Source organism: Phocoena phocoena, chromosome 14, assembly GCF_963924675.1.
Source record: "Phocoena phocoena chromosome 14, mPhoPho1.1, whole genome shotgun sequence".
Classification (NCBI taxonomy): Eukaryota; Metazoa; Chordata; class Mammalia; order Artiodactyla; family Phocoenidae; genus Phocoena; species Phocoena phocoena.
In genome coordinates, this window is record NC_089232.1 from 35,775,332 (window position 1) to 35,798,418 (window position 23,087).

The 23,087-nt window shown below is 46.6% G+C and overlaps 1 protein-coding gene across 2 annotated transcripts; it reads right to left on the reverse strand.

Annotated features, from left to right (window-relative positions):
- Positions 1 to 143: 143 nt before the first annotated feature.
- Positions 144 to 22,176, reverse strand: SLC1A4 (solute carrier family 1 member 4). 2 transcript variants are annotated; one of them, XM_065890787.1, is made up of 8 exons: positions 21,650 to 22,176; positions 10,617 to 10,659; positions 8,612 to 8,674; positions 6,858 to 7,024; positions 4,380 to 4,613; positions 2,641 to 2,835; positions 2,204 to 2,338; positions 144 to 372 (listed from the first exon to the last, which is right to left on the reverse strand). In XM_065890787.1, the coding sequence occupies exons 1-8, from the start codon at positions 22,174 to 22,176 to the stop codon at positions 144 to 146; spliced, it is 1,593 nt and encodes a 530-aa protein (XP_065746859.1). The 2 variants fall into 2 exon arrangements, with proteins under 2 accessions (XP_065746859.1, XP_065746860.1); XM_065890788.1 differs by lacking the exons at positions 4,380 to 4,613; positions 8,612 to 8,674; positions 10,617 to 10,659; positions 21,650 to 22,176 and having other exon boundaries at positions 6,858 to 6,997.
- Positions 22,177 to 23,087: the final 911 nt, after the last annotated feature.

Consider the following 23,087-nt stretch of genomic DNA (forward strand, 5'->3'; position numbering starts at 1 on the left):
TGTGCTGAGAAGTAATCCTCAAACCAGTGACTGGGCCAAAGCATTGCACGGGAGGCTAGAAGTCAGTGAAGGCGGTGCCCGGGTCTGCCGACCGGACCGATGGGGCGGGCACCCCCCACAGGCAAGCTGGAAGCCCAGCCCCATCACAGAACTGACTCCTTGGACTCGGGGGTGCTGGCCGCAAGGCCAGTGGGGTTTGGGTGTGTCACCAGGGGTGACGTCTCCTCCTCCGACTTGCAGTTGGGGACGGCCTCCACTTTGACCTCACTCAGCTCCTGCTCGCCTCTCTTCGTCGCCTTCTGATTCAGGTGGTGGAGGATGCCTGCACCCAGGGCATCGCCCTCCACGTTCACCACGGTGGTGGTGCGGTCCCTGGGGGGAAGAGAACAGGCAGGCATTACAGCCAATGATGCCTGGAGCCACCAGGGGGCGGATGTCACCTTGGGCAGAGCCACCAGGAAGCTGTGACACTGAAGGAGAGCAAGCTAGTAAGGGCACAGGGCCTCACTTGATGCTAAAGTGATTTTCTCCAAATACTTTTTATGAAACTAACAGATCCTCATGAAAACTTGGGAAAAAGAAAAGTACAAAGGAGAAAACAAAAGTCACCCCGCCCCCCCATACTCCGCAACCCTGAGTGAACCAGTATTGACCTCTGGATCTGTTTCCTTCCAGAAATCTTTCAATGTATGCATTTCACGTGTGAGACACCATCGTATAAAAGTTACAGACAGCTGGAATGATCGCATAGATTCCATCCTGGGTCCAGCTTCTCTCCCACTCACGGTTGCGCTGTGGGAACCTGCCTTCTTGCTCTCACTTTGACACTGCATCTCTACTGAATTGTAACCTCCACATGCTTTCCCTGGCTGGTGGCAAACACCATCTCACAGAGAACAGCGCTGTCCCTTCCAGAAGCTTGTCTTCCCAGACCCCCATAACCATCCCCCATCCCTGGGGCTCAGAGGAAGTATTGTGCCCATTCTGAAGAAAGGGGGAAAATGTGACCTTGCCCGCGGCACTGGAGAAGCTGAGGGCTGTGGAATCAGAGGTCGCGGTGGTAAAGGGCTCCTGTGACTGCAGGTCTCGCCTGGGCAGCCCGCTTGGCGCCCTGCGTCCCTCGTCCTGGCTAAGTGTCCCTTCGTGCCTGCACTCCCCACGTAGAGGAAACAGCGGGGTGAGGAAGGAGGCAGGGCCTCTGACACGCAGCTCTGGTCCCGTCCAGCTCACCGCAACGTACCATCGCAGGGACTGAGTTCCCTCCCAAGTGCTCTCTAGACAAGGCGGGTCTCCAAGGCACATGTCACATTTCACCCCCGAGGATCTGTAGGGATTCTGAGAAGCCCCTTCAAGTCTCCAGGGCTTGAAGATTTCCAAACACAAGATTTCCAACCACCATGGGTTGAGCCACGAGCCCAGGGCCAGGCTCCAGTGTTTAGGGTATCCCATGCCCAGCTCTGACTAGCCTGGCCAGGGGCGTCTTTCTTCCCCAGTGTTGACTGAATGCTCTTCCTGCATGTGCCTAGAACCCTTCTATGTGCTGTGCACGTGTTAACGCATTTAGTCTCCACCATAACTCTGGTGCAGGTTCTGTTCTTATCCCCATTTGACGGATGGGCAGACCAAAGCACGGATGGTTCATATCATACAACTAGTAAATGGCAAAGCTGGGATTTGAGCCCAGGTACCTGGGCTCCAGTGTTCATTTTCTTATTCACATGCTCTACTGTCCAACATCAGTACCTCAGCGGACCTTCCCTATAAAACAGGTATTGTTTGTATCTGAGAAAGGTATCATGGGACTCAAGGAAGCAACACTCAGAAACTGTTCTGTGTCTTTATGGGAGCCCAGGTAATGGCCATCTGGATCACAGCTCCTTCCTAACTCCGCTCCTGAGCCCAAGCCATGACATTCGCATTAGCTGGGCTCATCTTTTCTCCCCTTGCAGAAATCACTCCTTGGACATTCCAGGCCAAGGATGATCATTCCCGAAGGCTCGCTGCTCCAATGGCTATGACCCCTATGCAGCCAACAATCTCCATAGACCCTTGGGCCCCTGGCTTTCCTGAATGTTCTGAGCAAGTTCTCAGTAATGACATGTTTTAAGTTTCTCTGCATGCCCCAGGCCAGCGGAGTGCCAAGCTTCTAGGGAGCTCGTTACAGACCTTCTTTTATTCAGTGCCCTTAGGACTTGCTACTTACACAATCCAGTCCACAGCCAGGATCAGAGAGAGGTCATGAGTGGGCAGCCCAATGGCCTCCAGGATAATGGCGATGGTGAGGACCCCTCCAGCTGGCACGCCTGCTGCTCCAACACTGGACGCTGTGGCTGTCACTCTAGGGGATGGGACAGCAGGGTCAGCCATTAGCCCAGAGTATGAGGGGGCACAGAGACATGCAGAACATGGCAGCCATGGCTTGGAAACTGAAGACCACACAACCCTAGAGTCTGTCAGCTGTGCCCTTGAGAGAGGTTCCACTCTCTTCGAGTAATGAGTTCACGCTGTTCTCAGTTTACAAATGAGACACCCGAATCATGGTGAGATTGGTGTTCATGAAGTTTTTCAAAGGAAATCACAAGAAAAAGACCTCAAGTTTTGTACCAGGCCTAATGATGAAGGAAAGACTACAGAACTTACAGAATGGTGAAAATCTGGCCTGCTTTCAGCTCCACATTGTTGAGCTGGGCAATGAACACTGCGGCCACACACTGGAAGATGGCTGCGCCGTCCATGTTCACCGTGGCCCCGATGGGGAGGATGAACCTGCCGATCCTCTTGTCTACACCATTGTTTTCTTCAATGCACTTAATCATAGAGGGAAGGGTTGCAGAGCTGGAAACGCAAACAACCAACCATGAGAATAGTCCTTCCTGCCCAGGCTAACATAGTACTCAGCTCGGACCTGGGAACAGAGCAATTGGCACCATCCTAGTTTATGGCACTCTCCCCTTGAAATAAGAGAAATATCAGAATTGTTGCAAAGTTTCTGTCACACGTGGGGTTTTGTTAACTCCCAAAGTATTCAAAATTGGACTCCTTAGATTTACCTGTTTTTTTTTTTTTACCTGGATACCCCTGTTCCAAATTTCTCAAGAACCACACATTGTCTCATGGTACAAAATGTGCGTCTCCTCTCTTGAATATTTTTCCTCCCAAAAAGTAAAAGGCAAACTATGATTTTTTTTTTTTTCTTTTAGACCAAGAAGCCGAGATGGCTCTGAGAGTTTGGAAAGAGTAACTGTATTCCTAGATTACAAAGAATAAGACCCGCTCTCTCCAGTGGGCTCTGCAGATTCTGCAGGGTGTGGCTGGCACAGCCGAGAGTAGGCTTATTTCTGCCTAAGCTGGAGAAACTTACCTCCTTCATTCTTTCCCCCCACGACCTTGTCATATACATAGCCAGTCAGGATGGGAGGAAACACGCCGTAGGGAGGCAAAAACTAAACGTGTGAGTGAAACGATGCGCTGCCATCCTTTGAAAGTTTCCTTTAGTGTATTTGGAAAGCCCAATTTTTTTGTGAAGGATTTCTAATAATGACAAGGTCCATCTTTTGTGCTAAATGAGATAATCCCACAATACTGTGGACTCCTAGAGAGCTGAGCATGCCTCCCTCACCAGGATGCCTTGGTCTTATTTAGGAAATAATTCACCCATCCAAAGGGAGAAAGAATTGGGCAGGTATCATTCTAGAAACTTCCCTGCAATGAGTTTTTTTTTTTAAACATCTTTATTGTAGTATAATTGCTTTACAATGGTGTGTTAGTTTCTGCTTTATAACAAAGTGAATCAGTTATACATATGCATATGTCCCCGTATCTCTTCCCTCTTGCATCTCCCTCCCTCCCACCCTGCCTATCCCACCCCTCTAGGTGGTCACAAAGCACCGAGCTGATCTCCCTGTGCTATGAGGCTGCTTCCCACTAGCTATCTATTTTACGTTTGGTAGTGTATATATGTCCATGCCACTCTCTCTCACTTTGTCACAGCTTACCCTTCCCCCTCCCCGTGTCCTCAAGTCCATTCTCTAGTAGGTCTGCATCTTTATTCCCATGCAATGCGTTTTAAGTAGCTGCCTTCTTTCACTTAGGCAGAGGTCTAATTAGGGTGAAGACCCACAGTTGGACTAAGTAATGGTCCAGTTGACCTCTAAGCAGCAAGAAGAAGGGAACGAGGCAATCCCTCATTCTGGCAATCCTAAAAATCCACTTCCAAAGAGCTGTGGGGCTGGTAGTACAAAAAAATCAGATGACACCAATTTAGAGTCTTCAAGAAATTAAACTATGTCAAGATGACGGTTGTGTGCATCCACTACAGGCTCATCTGGTTCCATATTAATACAGCTCAGGGCAGCCAAGGGCACCTGAAACCCACTCACCTGGAGCAGGTAGCAAATGCTGTTGCAAATGGTGTGAGGAGGCCCAGGAGGAACCTGAACGGGTTTTTTCTCGTGAAGACAAAATAAATAAGTGGCAGAACAATTCCTCCGTGAATAAAATGGCCCAATATAGATGTGAAGATATATTTCCCCAGGCTGGTCACCAGCACGATGATGTCCTTCATTTCCACAATCTTGCTTCCAACCAGGAACATGATGCCCACAGGTACGTACCTAGGACATGAGCAAAGGGCACTGGTCAGGAAGGGTGGTGATGCTGGGGCTGAGAGATGTAGGCCTTTCCTGTCACAGAACGCAGGGACTCTCAACTAGGTGGTCTTCACCTCTCCCTAGGATGACCCTAAGGAACAGAAAAGGATGGGGGTATACCGTGCCCATTTTACAGGCCGTGAAACTGAGTAAAATTAACACGATTGCTCATTGTGGGTGATGGAGTCAGGACTAGGACACAGACTTCTTTCCCCTTGGATATTGTATGTTCTTAACAGCTGGATGCAACCAACCATATGGGCTCCCAAGTGGAAAGGCAAGGCACTCTTCAAGAGCAAAGCCTCTGGGGCTGTAAGCTTGACTTTCAGCTTTGCTCAGGATTGTTCTCAGAACTTAGAAACACAAAAGACACCTATTTTGCAGAACTGCTGTGATACAGAATTGAGCCAAAGCTGGGCCTTTTGTGAAGTTTTAAATTCTTTGTGGTTTGGAAAACATGATTCTGTGGGAAAAAGTCATTAACAATGACCCTCTGGGAACACTCTTGGAGCGTGAAGATTTTTTTAATGGCAGGATGGGAAGAAGGAAGGGAAGAAATGAACTATGGGTGCTACAAAGAACAAAAGTCTGCTGTTTTGAATTTAATATAAATTGAGGAAGAATTTTATAACTATCCACTTTGTTTGTAAATTTTAATTATATACATAATAATGTCACATGGTTCAAATTTTAAAGGGTACAAAAGGGTGAAGTCTGCCTCCCACCTCTGTACCCAAGCACCCATCTTCCTTCCAAGGAGACAGCCAATGTCACTTGTTTCTTGAGTTTTCTTCCCAGAGATATTCTAAGCAGTATTATTATTTTAAAATCCCATAGTAATACATGAAAACATTCTCCTTTCAAAAAAATTAAAACATTATAGATTAGGCCAAAATCTTTAGGGACCATCTTCAAGCCAGCCCCATCCTCTGATAACCACTCCTACTTCCTATGCATGCATAGGCACTTTTTAGGCAACAGATCTCTCACTGCGGTTAAGACACTCAGCTGGGTCTGCCCTTCCAAATATCTGCTTCTGTAACTAATACATCACATTGAAGGAATGACTGTAAATTGGTTTCCAGATTGAAAACAAATGTCTTAACATACGAACATCACTTTCTTCCACAGTTTCCTTTAATCCAACCTTTGGGAGGATTTTAGACTAAAAAAATAAGCCAGGAAAAGAACTCGATGTGATGAAAACATGTTTTCCTTTCTGAAAATATTTTTCTCCCCTGAACAACAGCAGTCATATGAAGTGTCATGTTTACAATATAGAGTCAGACTCTGGAATTTTGGGGTGAGCAAGAAAATTTGGTTAAGCAAGATAAACACCACCAGGGGAGGCTCCGAACTTGGCTTCCCACCGAATCTCAAACTTTCTTACCAAATTCCAGGCTTCTCTCCTAAAATCAGTGCAGCTGCCATCCCAATGCCATCTAAGAGAGAGACGTTCTGGGATATGTAAGGGTTGACAATAAGGAAGATGCTTTGTGCACAAAAGGATAAACTAGTTTCTCAGCAACGAATGGGTAGAAGCTAAAACCCACAAAGTTTGGCTTGAGTAAAACAGCAGGATAAAGCTTATGAGGCATTGGCACTGGAATCGGTATGATTTCTGAGAAGTTACTTTGAGAGATCTTGTCAACTTTTCCCTTGTTAGCCAGAAATCAATCTGATGGTTTTTATTAAACAATTGCCCTTGCATTGATATTACATAAAGAAACATTCACATAAAGGAGAGACCATTCCAAGTTTACATATATGTATGGAGTGAAGATGGATTTACCCTCCATGTTGTAAAATACTATAGGAAGGGGCCCTTCTGAAGCTTGAAGTCTATCCTTTAAAGTGAAATGAGCCTTATTTTATACAGCAGATAGCAAATTTATGGAATCCATTGCCCCACAAGATGATATGGGCATCTCATGGGATATGGGATGGTGGTGGGACTCATAGATAAATCCCCAATGATAAAACCCAGGGGTCATTGTGGGTGATGAGGAAGTGATTGGTAACCATGACACATGCCTGTTTCTCTGAGGTCCTTCACCCCTTGTACCAAGACTGTCCTGTGGTACACCAACCACATACAGAGCACTGGTCCAGGTGGTCCCATTGGGGTGACCTAGAACAGCTAAGTCAGGTTCTTTTCTGGATGGCAGGAGAAATGAGAGAGACAGCAAGTGGCAGGGTGACACTCACCACATAATCCATGACACCAGCACCATTGTCGCCTCATTGAGGGCATTGAAAAAACGAATGAGCTCTTCTCCTTCAGAGCCGAGTTTCTTCAGGGCCACTCCTAACACCAGGGCAAAAAGGACCAATCCTAAAATGTTCATACCTTCAATTTCGGTGCCAATGGGGATCTGTAGGATCAGAGCGGACAAAGGGTCTAAGTTTACAACAGATGAGTGAGAATTAAAGAATGCATTTGCTCCGTTGTCTCTGCCAGACTGAAACACTGTGCCCGGAAGGAGGAAAGGCTCCTATTTTCTTTAACCCTCAGTGATTTCACAAATCAAGGGGCAGGAAACTCAAGGGGAGATGGAGTCTGAGGATATGGAAGTCAACAAACAAAATCTTCACCTAGTTGTTAACTCTGAAAGCTGTTCAAAATGGGCATAGGTTGAAGCAGAAAGTAGCGAGCTCATCATCACTGGATATATTCAGCTAGAGGTTGGACAATCACTTCAAAGGGTTGCTTTTAAAAGAAGAGCTGATTGGTGAAAAGGTCCTTCAGATCAAGAGTCAGTGATTGGAACTTTGCCTCCTAAATGTCAACAAATTCTTTGTTGCTGGGCTCTTACCATAGTCTCCTCACTGACGAATTTCAAAAAAGATGTTCAGAGTCAACATGGATATTTTCAGGATAGTCTGTCCTAAATCACTGACTTAAAATGTACAGGTATAATGTATTCATTTTTTCCAGCAGCGCTGAATCTCACTACTCTAAGCGTATGTTAGAGGAACAATTTTATTCCATCACAACACATTATGAAACCCTGAACAGGAAACATGTCAGCACGGTAAAAACCGAAAGAGCATTTTTACCACCGTTCTAGTCTGAACCCTAGTCCCAGCTCTGATACTACATAACTTCTCTGAGCTTCAGGTGCTTTGTCTGCAAGATGAAGTGAAATGGACTAAACTAATAGCTTTCGACTTTTTTTAAAAAGTAGAACTTTTCCTTCAATCAAAGAAAGGCTGGTAGGGCCTCCCTGGTGGCGCAGTGGTTGAGAGCCCGCCTGCCGATGCAGGGGACATGGGTTCGTGCCCCGGTCCGGGAAGATTCCACTTGCCGCGGAGCGGCTGGGCCCGTGAGCCATGGCTGCTGAGCCTGCGCTCCGCAACGGGAGAGGCCACAGCAGTGAGAGGCCTGTGTACCGCAAAAAAAAAAAAAAAAAAAAAGAAAGGCTGGTAGAACTCAGAGCCACTCAAGCCCTAAGGAGGTGTACTAGGGGATGGGGAAGGGCAAAGTCCCTCCTTCTCCCCGTGGCAGCTCCATGGCTGGACTGAATAATTCTTGAGGTCCCTTGTCCCTTCCAGCTATATAGCATGAAGGCTGGGACCTAGCTCAGTGTCTGGTAAACAACAGGTACTCAAAAATACCTGTAAATGAATGATGGTTGTAGTGAGTTAAACCCCCAAGACCAATTCTATGTGCAGGGGTAGGTTAAATCACCTATTAATTATATTTCAGAATAGTAGAAGGGGTGTTATAAAATTATTTTTTCTAAGAAAGGGGGCAGTAGTTCCAATTCAATGAAATGGATCCACTAAACATGGTAAATGGCCAAAGGAGCAAACCTAACCCGTGTGTTTCAAACAGCCCATTCAAACCCCAAAGTTTTCAGTCCAGCTGAGAAAAACACGCATCGTGTATGCTCCTTCAGTTATGAAGCATTATTTGTGTTATAAGTATTTGCCACAAGTGATCTCACAAGAAGTTTTACCTTTTCACGGGTTATGTTTCCAGTGCTTGTGTTGTGGGTCACCTCTCTATAGTCGGTTGCATACTGTGAACAAGAGAAAGCAAAACTCCCGTCAGTTCACAGCTGAAGACCACCTGGAGGAACCGAGAGGACTGCTGGGCCTCTGGCTACTCTGTCCTTCTTCATTCCAGGTCTTCTGGGCACTCCTCACTTGGCTGGCCTGACAAGGGCCTCTGAGGACTGTACAAAAGTTACTTAAGACCAAGGCAGCATGCACTCCAGACTTCTGGTTTTTTAGGAAGCCAAGGAAATGGGGAGAATTTCCTATGTCCCCTGGTCGCTGGTTTGGAGAAGGTCTGCACACTTTCAAGCTGATGGTTTGATATCTCCAACAGCTCAGAGTTCACCTTATTTGGGGAAACTTGGAATTCGTTCCACCATGCCGAAGTACACTTTTCGATGTGTTATTTTATGTTCATTCATTTATTTATGCTCCACTATGTTCCAGAACTTATTTGAGCCTGACTGCTTTTCAGCATCTGTTTCTAATCTGCCTTCAGCCTCCACTCCCCAGAGCAAAGGCTGGAAGGCAAGACAGCATTTTCGGGCTGAGTCTTCTGGGAGACCACTCATCAGAGGTGAAACGTCCCTCCAACTTTGGTCCTGCCAGTTGACTTCACACACTTCTGCCCAACGCACACAGTTGTCTCCCTGGGGCAGGATGCATTATCGTTGAGGGGACTCTGTTATAAGACACCCTTCCTGACCCTTCTAAGGACACCTGGCTTCTGAACTGTTAAGAGGAGCCCCTTAGAGGGTTCAGACCCAGAGGCTTGCTTTGAACCGGCCTTTAAAGAGCTCTGGTCTCTCTCAGCTTTGATTATCAAGCTTTCAGATGGGCAGAGATGTTCAGCTGTCCCGTGATTAAGGATGGCAGGGCAAAAAAACCCACCCCACACCTTCTGTGCCAGGCACTGAAAGCCCCACAAACTTTGTATTTTTCTCCTACCTCACATTATACATACAAGCCACAGCTATGTTTACATGCAGGGGTTTTTTTTTGTTGTTGTTTGTTTGTTTGTATGTTTGCTTTAAAGAGAGGCTGTAAGTAGAAACAGAAAAGTCTTGGCTTGAAAAAGGCTATCAGTTTAGTCCATCTATCTAGACCTTTATATTCTTTCTCTATATAAAGCATGGCTGCAGGGGAGTTACTTGAAGAATTGCTAAAATTAGGGAAAAACTGGAAACCACCATCAACAAGGGACTGGTTGAGTAAAATTATGATACTCTCATACAGTGGAATACAGCCAATAACTTATGCAGAAGGATGTTTACCGACATGAGAAAATGTTAACAATAAGAGCAGGTTACAGAACAATATGTGTAGCACGTGTACGTACTAACAATGTTATATAGCATAATTATTTTAAAATCATGTGAATGTGCACATGGATAGAAAAAACATACTGGAAGGATGTATACCAAAATGTTAATGGGTAGCTCTAGGTAGTGATTATGGGTGATTTTTATTTTCTTCTACTTCTTTGCACTTTATTTTTTGCAAGGAGCATACGTTATCCCTATAATCAGAAAAAAAAAGATGAAAATGTATTTTTTGAAAATTCTAGGGAATTCCTTGGTAGTCCAGTGGTTAAGATTTGGTGCTTCCACTGCAGGGGGCACAAGTTCAATCCCTGGTCAAGGATCTAAGGTCCCACAAGCCACACAGTACAGCCAAAAAAAAAAAATCTAAAATATTTAAGAACTCCCAAAAATGTGATTTGAGGGTATTAGGTGATATGAAAAGATACTGGAACTAGTGGGATATTTCGGAAAAATTTTTGGTTTCTTGTTGTTTTGTTTGTTTTGACTCCAGGGGTATATCTATAAATTTTAGGCCAATGATACTAAGTGTTGTTAACAATACAACCCTCCCTGTTCCACCTTACCTAACTCTATAGCAGTAATTTATACGTAACCCACCCCTCCCCAAAGTTTCATATTTTTAGCAAAGCATCAAGCTTACCGTACGGAAAGCTGAAACCACAAGATTTGAGGGAAACAGGTTTCTGTTGGAAAAGAAAGCATTTTGTCAGTACTCTTAAAATTCAGCATTCAAAGTGTCCACTTTAAGATGCCCATTCCTGACAGCCTGACACACAGGGTTCCCTCTTTGCCCACGTCCAGCATTTACTGCCATCTTCTGCTTGATCCAAGCACCCAACTGTGCTTCGGCTGCGGGGCCCCAACAGATACTTTGAGTGCACTGATCTTTATCCTCATCTCCCTCGTGGTGCCCCTGGATATTGAGGTAAGCTGTGTCCAAGGAAACCGGAATAACTGCATCACTTTCCTTTCCCCTAGAGGCTAAGCCTTAGTGCAGTGGTTTTCAACGGGGAGTGGCACTGCCCACTAGTGAAATCCAAAGGAGTGTTTTGTTGTTGTAATAACTGGGGGACATCCCTGGAACTGGGGGAGTGTGTTCAGGGGGAAGTGCCAGGGCCCAGCCATTTGTTCTGCTAAATGTCTGAATGTAAAGCTGTCCCATTAATGGTGACTCTAAACTCAGAAGCAAGCAGCTAACCATTTTGGTTTACAGCATTCACATCCTGACATTATTTTTATTATAAATTACTGTCCTTTAGTATTTTTTCTTTTTTAAAATTTTATAGCATACTTACATTTTTATTTCTATTTTTAAAAGTATATAATATCCCCTTCTACCTATTTCTCCCACTCTCTACCCCCGCCTCTGGCAACCACCAAGCTGGTGGGTTTTTTATATCACAGTCAAGTCATATTGATGTTTGAAATTATGTGTGTAGGTAAATTCTATTTATGGATTTCATTTCAGGATGAAGGATAGTATAAAATATTTGTTATAAAAGGAGAGCAGTAGAACTGATCCAGTTAAGCTAGATTTTGAAACCAAAATCTATTCATGCACACAGTTTTTATTGAGGGCCTCCTCTGGGTCACATATTGTACAGATGCTGGTCATGATATACAAGAAAATCCCACTGATAATCCGTTTGTTCTACCCACTTCCTATAAGAATAAGTCTAGAAGAGTGAAAGACCATCCTTTACAATTTGTGCCAACCGTATCCACTCATTTTTACTTCTGTGGTTGAGTTGTTCATAGCACTAGAATCTCTAGGCAACTATTTGCATGCGTTTGGTTTCAGAGGTAGGCAGGTCTGACTGTAGCCCAGCTTGGCAAGGAGAGTCTAAGAGGCCTCCTGGTAGTCACACCTTTGTGTAATACCCTCCCCTTCGGTGTGTGTGTCATGGGGGGTGGGGGATGGGTATGACTTGCTTCTAGCCAACAGAATACACCAAAGGTGATGGGATGTCACTTTTGTGATTTGGTTACATAAACTTGCGGCTTCCATCTTGTGGCTTCCATAAAGAAGACACTCTTTATTGCTTTCTGGGCTTGCATATTTGATGAAACAAGCCGCCATATTGGAAAGACCCGTATGACAAGACATGGAGGGTGGCTTCTAGCCAACAGCCAACTAGGAACTGAGGCTCCCAGTCTGAACCTCAAGGAACTGAATTCTGCCAACAACCATGAGTCCTCAGAAGTGACTCCTTCCCCAGTCAAGCCTTCAGATGAGACCCTAGTTGCGGCCAAAACTTTGATTGCAGCCTGATAAGAGACTCTGAAGCAGAAGACCCAGCTAAGCCGTGCCAGGATTCCTGATACCACAGATACTATTGGATAATAAATATGTGTGATTTTGAGCTGCTAAATTGGTGGTAATTTGTTATACAACAATAGATAATGAATACACCCACCAAAAGGGTTAACGAGACACAAAAATGACTTCATTAGAACACTCAGGAAGCTTCCAAAGACAGCCAGCATCTAGAGACTGCAACTCAGCCTTTCCCATCTTGCTTGTCTATGAAACCTGAATTGCTTTTAACATACTTAGAGAATACCCAAAAGTACACGTCTGTATTTAAACAGACAAAATGTGATCTTCTGTTGAATTAACCATTGCAAAACGGTGATCTGAAGTTTGATTCCTATTACAAGCATATTTACTTTAAAAGAAAGGCAGAAACAGACGAGGCATTTTGTATTGACTATTCTTTAGTGTGTAGATGAATAGCAACTTACATTTGCCTCTTATTTCCATTACAAAGCACCCTTCTCAGTCTTGTAGGAGTACGTTTGGTATCTCATTTCCATTTGCTACACTAGTTAGAAGCAGAAACAGGCCCTGAGCCAAGGTTTTGCCCATTCTGCATCCACCACAGTAGTTCTCAGACTGAGCTGGCCACCCTGCTTCTCCCCCTAAGAAGACAGGGAAGTTAAGGAAAGAGCTGGGTTAGAAGCCCTCTGTCTTCTCCATGGGGGACGATTTCCCCTGCAAATACTTCGTATCCTTCAGGAATGAGCTGTTGACCTGCTTGGTGTCTTTAGCATAAGCAATAACCCAATACTGTCTCACCCAGAACGGACCCTAACCCAGAACTTCTAGACCAAACGGCCACCGTTTGGTCAACCTGTTTTCAGACAGTCTACAATATCTAGTCTACAAAATCCAATGGGAACAGAGGGGTATATTCAATACTAGAGTCAAAACAGTGACTCCTGCCAAAAAATCAAGTTCCTAAGATCATGAAGTGTTCTGACAGTTTCTTATAAAGTTAAACATACACTTACCATATGAACCAGCAATTCTACTCCTAGACATTTACCCAAGAGAAATGAAAATATATGTCTGCAAAAAGGACCTGTATGAATAACAGCATTATTCATAATAGCTCAAAACTGAATTGTCCATCAACTGATGAGTGGACAAATAACATTATGATAAATCCATACAATGGAATCCTACCTGGCAATAAAAAGGAATCAACCGCTAATATACACAACGTGGATTATCTCAACACCATGGTGCTGAGCAAAAGAAGCCAGACAAAGAAAAGTACATGCTGAGTGATTCCATCACCATGAAACTCTAGAAAAAGCAAAACTAATGCATAGTGATAGAAAGCAAAACTTTCTATCCAAAACCGCCTGAGGCCAGGGATGAAGAGTGGGAATTGCTGAGAAGGGTCATGGGAGACAAAAATGTTCAGTGTCTGGATTGTGGTAGTGATTAAATGGTTTATCTATTTGTCAGAACTCATTGAACTGTACCCCTGAAATGGATGCATCTTTTGTATGTAAATCATATCTCAAAATTGCTTAAAAAGTTAGGACAAAAGATACAGTGCTAACTGCAAAGGAGATCTGACAACCAAAAAAAATACATACATTCAATGGGATGACTGAACTCTTTTTAGATTACATAACTCAGCTCTCAAATATTGATCCTTTGGAAGGAATCGCCTGCAGGCAGTGAGTTGAACCCACAGAATCATACTCCTTTCCTTCAGTTCCCCTGGTTGCCACAGGCCAGGAGCAGGGGCAGGAGCATGCCCCTGCCCCCACCAAGGGGCAAGGATGTGAGGCTGCAGGAGTAAGGCAAAACATTTTTCTCTACTTTTCATGGTTTGTGCCTTTGGTGTTGTATTTAAAAAGTCATTGCCATACCAGAGGTCATTTTATGTTATCTTTCAGGAGTTTTACAGTTTCGTGTTTTACGTTTAGATCTGTGATCCACTTTTGTTTCTTTTTTAAGAAGTATTTTTTTTTAATTTATTATTTTTGGCTGCATTGGGTCTTCGTTGCTGCGCGGGGGCTTTCTCTAGTTGCGGCAAGCGGGCTTTCTGAGTTGCGGTGCGCAGGCTTCTCATTGCGGTGGCTTCTCTTGTTGCTGAGCATGGGCTCTAGGCGCGCAGGCTCAGTAGTTGTGGTGCACGGGCTTAGTTGCTCCGCGGCATGTGGGATCTTCCCGGACCAGGGATCGAACCCGTGTCCCCTGCATTGGCAGGTGGATTCTCAACCACTGCGCCCCCAGGGAAGCCCTGATCTGTGATCTATTTTGAGTTAATTTCTGTGAATGGTGCAAGGGCTGTGTCTAGATTCGTTTTTTTTTACGTGTGGATGTCCAGCTGTTCCAACACCATTTGTTGAAAAGATTATTCTTGTGTCACTGTATCACCTTTGTTCTTTTGTCAAAGATCACTTGACCATATTTACGTGGGTCTATTTCTGGGCTCTCTTCTGTTTCATTGACGTATTTGTCTATTCTTTTGACAACACCACACTGTCTTGATTACTGCAGCTTTGTAGCAAGTCTCACAGTCAGGTGTGTCAGTCCTCTGACTTTGTTCTCTCTGCATTCTTCTTATCCCTCTTTCCTTTGACTTTTAAACAAGATGCTGCTGTGAATCAGACTTTTTCTTACTCCTGAGCTCTCCTGTATTCAGGGATGAGCAGCTCGTCATGCAAGCAGTTTTGCTCCTCCAGAGCTCTGTCTCCAGACACTTTTCCCAGCTACTCACATTGACAGAGTAACCATCTGGGCTTTCAAAATGAGGGACATTTGAGCTGGAAGGGATCTTGGAAGTGATCAAATTCAACCCCTCATTTAGTGCCCAGAGACATCAATTTGCTATATCTCCCATTCACGTTCCATACAGACCAGCACTCTCCAACAGAACTTTCTAATTTATGCTGTCCAATATGGTAGTTGTGCGGCTATTGAGCACTTGAGATATGGCTAGTGCTCCTGAGGGTCTGAATTTTTTTGCAGGGGTTGGGGGGCGGCTGTGTTGGGTCCTTGTTGCGGTGCGCAGGCTTCTCATTGCAGCGGCTTCTCTTGCTGTGGAGCACGGGCTCTAGGTATGTGGGCTTCAGTAGTTGTGGCACACGGGCTCAGCAGTTGTGGCTCTTGGGCTCTAGAGCGCAGGCTCAGTAGTTGTGGCACATGGGCTTAGTTGCTCCGTGGCATGTGGAATTTTCCCAGACCAGGGATCCAACCCATGCCCCCTGCACTGGCAGGCGGATTCTCATCCACTGCGCCACCAGGGAAGTCCCTGAATTTTTAATTTTATCTACATTTAAACTAGTTAAATTTAAACAGCCACTTGTGGCTCGTGTCTATCATATTAGATAGGAGAGATCTGGATTTGTGAGATCCACGGTCTGGAAATCAGAAGGATCAAATGGTCTTCTCAAGCTTACCTCTGCACAGCACTCAATTTCACTGGGTATTAGGCTGCTTCTAACCATTGAGGCTCTTCATTTTATTTAAATTCTCAAATATGTCATTTTTCTGTTATTTGACCCTGAGAAATTTCCTTAAATTACATAATACCAGGTATACATTAGACCAAATTTATCAAACATTAGTTGGCCATGGAATCAATTTCCTGGCTCAAACCAGCATTTTATAAAAGATGTAATACATTAGACAGAGTAGAAAAGATCAGCATGTATCACGCTTAAAATGTTGTTTTGTAGGACTTGTGTTTCGGATTGTATATGTGGGAGTGAAGGTGTCTGTATGTGGATATGCCATTATTTAAAATGTATTTCTCATAGTGGGTCTAAGTCAAAAACATTTGCAAAAAATGCCAAGACTGTACTACTAAATCCAGAGACCCAAGTCCGACCAAATTGGGAGAGAATGAATGGACGAGCCTTTCCGGTGCTTTAGGAACCTTTGGACACGTTACTTAAAGCAAGCAGAAAAACTGGTATGAGCTCAGGCTGAAGTTTTGAAAGCAGAACTTCTGTTAGTAGTACTGTACAGACTCATGCAGCACACCATGAAAAACTTCAGAAATGTTCCTTCTTCATACATCTGGTGCTATTTGTTCTTCTGATCCTATTGTCAAGGGTGGTATGCATTTCCCTTTTCCATATGAGAAGACTGTAAAACAATTTACTTTGGCTTGGTATATTTTTTCTGTTCCCAAAGTATTTCCTTTCATTTAAGTTCAAAAATTCTTTACCGAATTTATGGAAATTTCAAAGACCCTCGGAACAGGATACGACACTCTATGTACACCTGATAAATATTTATTATCCCTAGTGCTTATTGTTACAGGTTCAGTTAACAGGGATGTGCCCCTTCAGATCTTGGTACCCCCTACAAGGCTGGGAGCGGAGGAAGGGCTGGGGGTGACGGGCTTACACTATGGAGACAGTGGGGGGTAGGGGAGTAACCTATCCTCTTTCTGAGGCCCACATCCAGTTTTAGATTCCAGCCTGAAAGGCTAAGGCTGGGACCCTGGGGTGGGGGATGTTTGAGGAAATAAGGCTAAGAGCTGTACTCATTCTCTGTGTCAAGTAGCCCTCAGCTGTCCCTGAGAGGCTGGGACACACTAGAATATTAGCAACACACTCAAATATTAACTCATTTAATCCTCGTAACAAGTCTAGGTAGTAGCTACACTATTATTAACCTCATTTTACAGATAAGGCAACTGAGGTACAGAGGGGCTAAATGACTTGTCCATACAACTAGTAAGTGGTAGAGCTGGATTCAAAACCGGCTAGCTGATTTCAGTGTCTGTTCTTCATCACTACCCACACTACCTCTCTGGGTTTATGTTCTTTTTTTTTTTTTTTTTTTTAATTTTTATTTATTTTTGGCTGCGTTTGGTCTTCGTTGCTGTGTGCGGGCTTTCTCTAGTTGTGGCGCGCGGGCTTCTTATTGCAGTGGCTTCTTTTGTTGCAGTGCACGGGCTTTAGGCACGCAGGCTTCAGTAGTTGCAGCACGTGGGCTCAGTAGTTGTGGCTCACGGGCTCTAGAGCGCAGGCTCAGTAGTTGTGGCGCATGGACTTAGTTGCTCCACGGCATGTGGGATCTTCCCGGACCAGGGCTTGAACCCGTGTCCCCTGCATTGGCAGGCGGATTCTTAACCACTGCACCACCAGGGAAGTCCTGGGTTTGTGTTCTTTTCTGAACTATTCAGGCATGGTGTCGAGCTAAAGAATTTTTTTTTAATATTCTAAGCTGCCATTTTTAGTGACTAGTTAGGCTGAGAAACCTCCATTAATTTGGATCCACGTTAGATTCGCTAAGAGTCTTCATCTTGCCTACAGGTTTCTTCGCACCTACTGAAGAAATGTGTTCTTTGCAGCCTGAGAGGCATCATATTCACCCAGTTCTCGGGAAGGAAGGTGAGTCCCTAGCACCACCCTGTGTGAAGGGAAAGGCTCCAAGCCCTGTCCACTGTTGAGAAAGTGAGCACAAGAAAAGCAATAAAGTCTAGAAAACTGGACGACAGGCAAAATCTCAATTGCCTTTACCAGGCACATGGTAGCCCCTTCTGCAAGACAGTGGCCCAGGATCATTCTTCTGGCTGCTAGTGCAGACAGTGTCCCAGGCCCAGGAGCTACCTGCCTCCTTGGCAGATAAGCCTCTGGTTTTCCATTTGAAAACCACAAATATTATCACTCAGAGGAATGTCTGAGGTCAGTTGCCTGAATCCTTTCCATTGACAGGTGAAGAAAACTGAGGTCAACTTTGGAGACCAGACACGTGTCATGCAGGGGAAAAAGAAACTGAGATGTTGGGGAGAATATGTGAGGATTTCTGCCCCATTTCAGAATGGAAGGCTCTTCTGTGTTTAGTTTTGATTTTCTCCGTTTTCCAAATCTCCTACAGTGTTGATTATATTAGTCCAAAACATAGTCACTGTTCACCTTTTCTCCAGGCTCCATGTGATTCCCAATATACCTAAAGGCTACATTAGCTTCAAGTCATCTTGAGGTCCCAAACATCCTTTTCTTCCCACTCACTCTCATTTATTTCAGACTGTGAAGAGAGAGCCATCCCCATTAACTCATGTGAACCAAAAAAACACAATTGTTCTGTAACCTTGCCCCATTTATAACACGAGCAAGCATCTATTGGGTCAGCCCTATTCTTAGATCTTTACAGACATAACTCATTTAACGCTCACCACGATCCTGGGAGGCAGGCACTCTCATGATCCCCATTATAAAGATGAGGAAGCCAAGGCACAGAAAGGTATGGACATGTCCTAGGACCCACAGTCAGTAAACGTTGTTAGGGACCAAGAAGTTCCACAATGACTGGGTTCCTGAAGACCTGCTTAGAAGTCACTTTGGGTCACACCCAGTACTGAGTCCCGTACTCTTCCAGGTTCCAATGCATGGCGCTTGGGCTGCTCAAGAGGAGACCATGACTTTCCCACCTGCCAGCTGCTGTCCACTGTCCTTTCTCAGCTCTCAAAGGGCCTGGTCTAGCCTCACCCCCATGCCCCAGTCTGCTATGCTATTTCTAATACATTGTGCTGGGAAATCAAACCACTTGGCAACGGCATTCTGAATTTCCTAAAAGGCATAATCAGTGTCTATTAGCTTCATTTCTCTCTGACTTGTAGTTCCATCTTGAAAAACTAAATTAGAAATCATGGCAGAGAGATGCAGTGGGAGTTTGGGGGCACTCCACGGTCTGGAAAGGTCGTGGACTTGAGCAAAGCCTTGGCGGCAGCTGCAATCAGTCACCTGAGATTTTCCCCACTCCTTCCAGGCGTTTAGGTTCTAGGCAGTTACCAGGGGCAGGCCTGCGGGATCATCGAGGTGTTTGCCCACAGAATCTCATATTCACTCACTTGCCCACAGGCAGAAAGGACTGCGCCCTGCCTTTGCCAGGGAACATGCCTGGAGTCACATAAAATTGGCATCCGTAAAATTGAAAATTGGCATCCATAAAATTTTATGAAACCATAAAATTGGTTTCTTTGACGGAAGCAATTTTAAAATGTTTACCCAGAGAGTCCCCAGACTCAGGAAGCATTTCCACGTGGCTCAGGACTCCATTTCCCCTCAAAAGCTGCTCAATGAGAGTCCAATCCAACCTGCACGTTCGCTTTCCTTCACTGAAGAGGCTCGACTCCTCTGCTTACAAGAAGCGAGCGTCTGCCCCGAGCCGACTATACCCTTACCTGGTACACTTACATGTGCATCAGAGCAAACACTTCTGAGATGGGACTAGGCCGCCAGCAGGGCCTCATTTCTATGGCATGTTGACTTGGGGAAGGGAAGAGTGGGAGAAATAGAGCCCTGAACCAGGGGGCATGAGACCCATAGTTCTTCTAATCTCTCTTTTGACAAACCACTCTGTGTCCTTGAGCAAATCACTTAATCTCTGTCTCAGTTTCCTCATACCACCTGCCCTACCTTTATCCGTGACCTGCTGGATTAAAGAAGTTTGGCCTTTGGAAGCATTATGAAACACTACCTACCCCCAACAAGCTACGACAAATGTTCTCTTGGTCCTTCCCTGTATTTGTGGCCCGAGTCATCGAGAGTCTGTACTTACACTGACCGCTAAGCCATAAGGATGGGTCATTCACTTCAGAAGCAGGAGCTGAAGGGGCTTGTATTTAAAACTAGAAAACCATGATCAGGAAATAAGTCCCTTCTGGGGCTGGTGGAATAAGGTAACCCCTCCTTCACCCCCACCCCCTGCCCCCTGTTTCTTGGCCATTGCCTCTCTCGGAGATAAAAGAATGCTACTAGCGTCTCTATGGGGTACCACCAGCAGGTCAGAGCATCCACACTCCGAGCCACTAATCCCTGCAAAAAAGACTCCCTTAACCCCACAACCTCCCTCCCTGACTGACACGCTGAAGGTAATAAGCCAAAGGTACTCTCACCCTCAGTAGACTTTTTCAGTACCCACTTAAAAGTTAGTCCTCCAACCTTAAGGATCTTTAAAGACTCCAAATATCAAGCTGCTAGACACTAGACAAACGCTGTAGCTCATCAAAGTTCTAATGGGCCATCTCCACCTGCCTTTTTGGTAAGAAGTTTTGGTAAGAACTTTTTGGTCCCCCTCATCAGAGATGTTTGGCTTTTTGATTTTTTCAGTGTAAATTCCTTTGGTTTTTTTTTTTTTTTTTTGTAATTTTATTTATTTATTTATTTGGCTGCACCACACAGCAGGTGGGATCTTAGTTCCGTGACCAGGAATTGAACCCGTGCCCCCTGCAGTGGAATTGCACAGACCTAACCACTGGACTGCCAGGGAATTCCTGTTGTAATTAAATGAACACTCTCAATCTTAAGTGGCAGACAGTCATCACATTTTCCAGAAGGAGAAATAGAAACAGCAGGGAGTCAAGTCACTTTGCCCAGAGTTTGCTGTTTTTCACAGCCTCAGCAATGAGGAGCTTTGCTTCGGTGACTCAAGACAAAACATATGTCCGAGGGTCTGAATCCAGAATTATTGGAAATCTGGAGGGGGAGCCAGCTGAGGTCCGCACTCAGCTGAACCTGGCCATGTCAGTAAATGCCTCTAGGCTGCAGTTTTCCCATCTGTGAACTCTGGGCTAATGGAGAAACCAAAAGAGGCTGAGGCTTTGGCCAATCCACAAAGACTACACTACACCTCAAGGGATGAAATGCAACTTCTAAGAGTCACAAAAAGCAGGCAAAGCTAAGTGAAGATGCTTCTTTCTCTCTCCTCTCTAGAATTCACATCTTCCCACAAATAAAGCCCCTTAAAACTCATAATACTCTACAATGTTCCTGACTATGGGGATTGACAGCAACCCGTCCCAAGTTCCCAGGAGAGGCATGTTTCTGGGCAATGAGCCCTGCACAACTACCTCCAGCCTTGTTATCCTTGGGTCCACTGACAACTCTTCAAAAAATTGCCAGCTTCCTACCAGCCAAAGGGCTGAAACAAAGGCCACAGATTACAGGTGAGAATGGTCCAACAGGCAAAATTTAACCAATGCTCCCAGAAGCTTTTGGGCACCGTTGGCCGAGAAAATTGGGTGAGGATATTGGGGCGTGGTTGGAACGTTTTCCCTAGTGTGGGCAGCCAGAGAGTGTAAGGAGTAAAGTACAGGTGAGACCGCTGCCTCTTCCCTAACACACTCCCACCTAATGGTAGGACCGGTTCTTCCTAAAAGATGCAGTACCGATCCTTGAGAATGTCAGGTGCGCCCCCGGCTGACGTCTGCAAAGGTGTGGTCAATATGCAAAGCCTCCAGACGTTATTTTGATATTTAAAAAATGTTAAGAGCCACCAGCAGCTAGTTAAGAATGAACTCTTAGGAGTATATGAGGGTGTATGAGTATGAACTAGAGTGCATTAGAGAGCTGGAGTCTCCCACTGAGCACTCGGCGAGGTGTTAGCTGGCGGGGAAGGGAGGACGTTACCTGGCCAGGTCGAGGAATGAGTCCACTGTCTCTTTGGGGACCGGTGGGGGCCCCGTCTCCTCCAGACCCAGGTCGCTGGACTGAAGAGTCTGCGCGCCAGATCCAGGCTTGATGATGAACGCCAAAGCGACTGCGAGAGCCGAGGCGCCTAGTGTGGTGAGGCCGAAGTAGGCTATGGCGATGCCGCCCAGGCGCCCGAGAGAGCTGGCATCAAGGGAGGCGGCGCCCGATACCAGGCTGCAGACCACCAGCGGCAGGATGATCATGCGCAGCATGCGGAGCAGCATCTCTCCAGGAAAGGCCAGGTAGGTGACCTGTGTGCGGTTCAGCTTGAGCCCACGCAGCGCCGCGCCCAGGCCGGCGCCCGCCACCACTCCGGACACTGTGAGCAGCACCAGCGCGTGGCGCCGTAGGAAGCCAGCGCAGCGCCGCGCGCGTCCGGCCGTGCTCCCCCGCGCGCCAGGCCCCGCTGCAGGCCGCGCCTGGGCGCTGTCTAGGTAGCCGTTGGTCTCGCTGCTCTTCTCCATGGCGCTACCCGCGGCTCCAAGCTGGAGGAGGCGGGGGACTGGGGCTCCGGGAAAATACGCGGCTCTCAATGAATGGATCAGGCGGAGCTGCCGAGGTCCGCTAGCTGTGCCTAGCGGGTTCTGGGAGCTAGCCCGCGGGGCTCTCCCGGTCTTGGCCCTGGAGCAGGTGCGGGGAGGGCCAGGAGAGACGCGGGAGAGCGGGCTGGAGCCCCGGGGTGAGTGGATCGCGCCGCGCCCAGTCCTGCACGGCGGCTACGGTCCGAAGATGATGTAATGAGGGAGCTCGCAGTTGCGGAGGAGAGGGGGAGCTCTGAGACCTGGGCCGGCCCCCTTCACACCCACCGCCCCGCCCCCTCGGCTCCGACCAATCAGCGCCCGAGAGTCTCCTCCGCGAGCCCCTCGCCCGGCTCCTGGCCACCGGCGCGGGGGGAGGGGCGGCCCGGCCCGGGACGCCTACTGAGGCCGCTGGGGTGCGGGTGTAGCCGGCCAGTTCCGGCGCCCGCAGCTTAGGAGGCCCCGCTAACCGAGGCCCGCTCCCGGCGACCGCGGGGGTGACGGGGCCTGAGGGACAGCCAGGGCTCGTTGGTACCTGCCGGGGCCGCTCGGGCCGGCCGGGGTCTGGGCCCTCGGGGCCAGAGGGTCGGGGAGAATGTGGAACGCGGTGACGTTCCTTGTTCTGGGGGTTGGGGGAGGGGAGGGGTTGCCAACAAGGTTGGTGCTGTCGCCCCCGCGCGGCCCGTTTTCCGCCGGAGAGCCCGCCCGCCTCTCCTAGGAAGGGTTCTCGCGTGAGGGGATCCTGGGCGCGCTCCTAGGCGTGTGGCTTGGGGCCGCCGGGATAGGCCCTGGGTCGCCAGGCAGCTGTCTGCGGTATGTGAGCTGAAGACCAAAACTCTTCGAGAAGAAACAGAGCT

What these genes read in the sequence shown, in the direction of transcription:
- SLC1A4 (XM_065890787.1), bottom strand. Translation starts at nt 22,176, where the DNA reads ATGGAGAAGAGCAGCGAGACCAACGGCTACCTAGACAGCGCCCAGGCG. An exon ending in CTGGTGTCATGGATTATGTG is followed by an intron (nt 4,614 to 6,857) that starts GTGAGTGTCACC and finishes CTCATGTCCTAG; the next exon opens with GTACGTACCTGTGGGCATCA. An exon ending in GCATTTGCTACCTGCTCCAG is followed by an intron (nt 2,836 to 4,379) that starts GTGAGTGGGTTT and finishes TTGCGTTTCCAG; the next exon opens with CTCTGCAACCCTTCCCTCTA.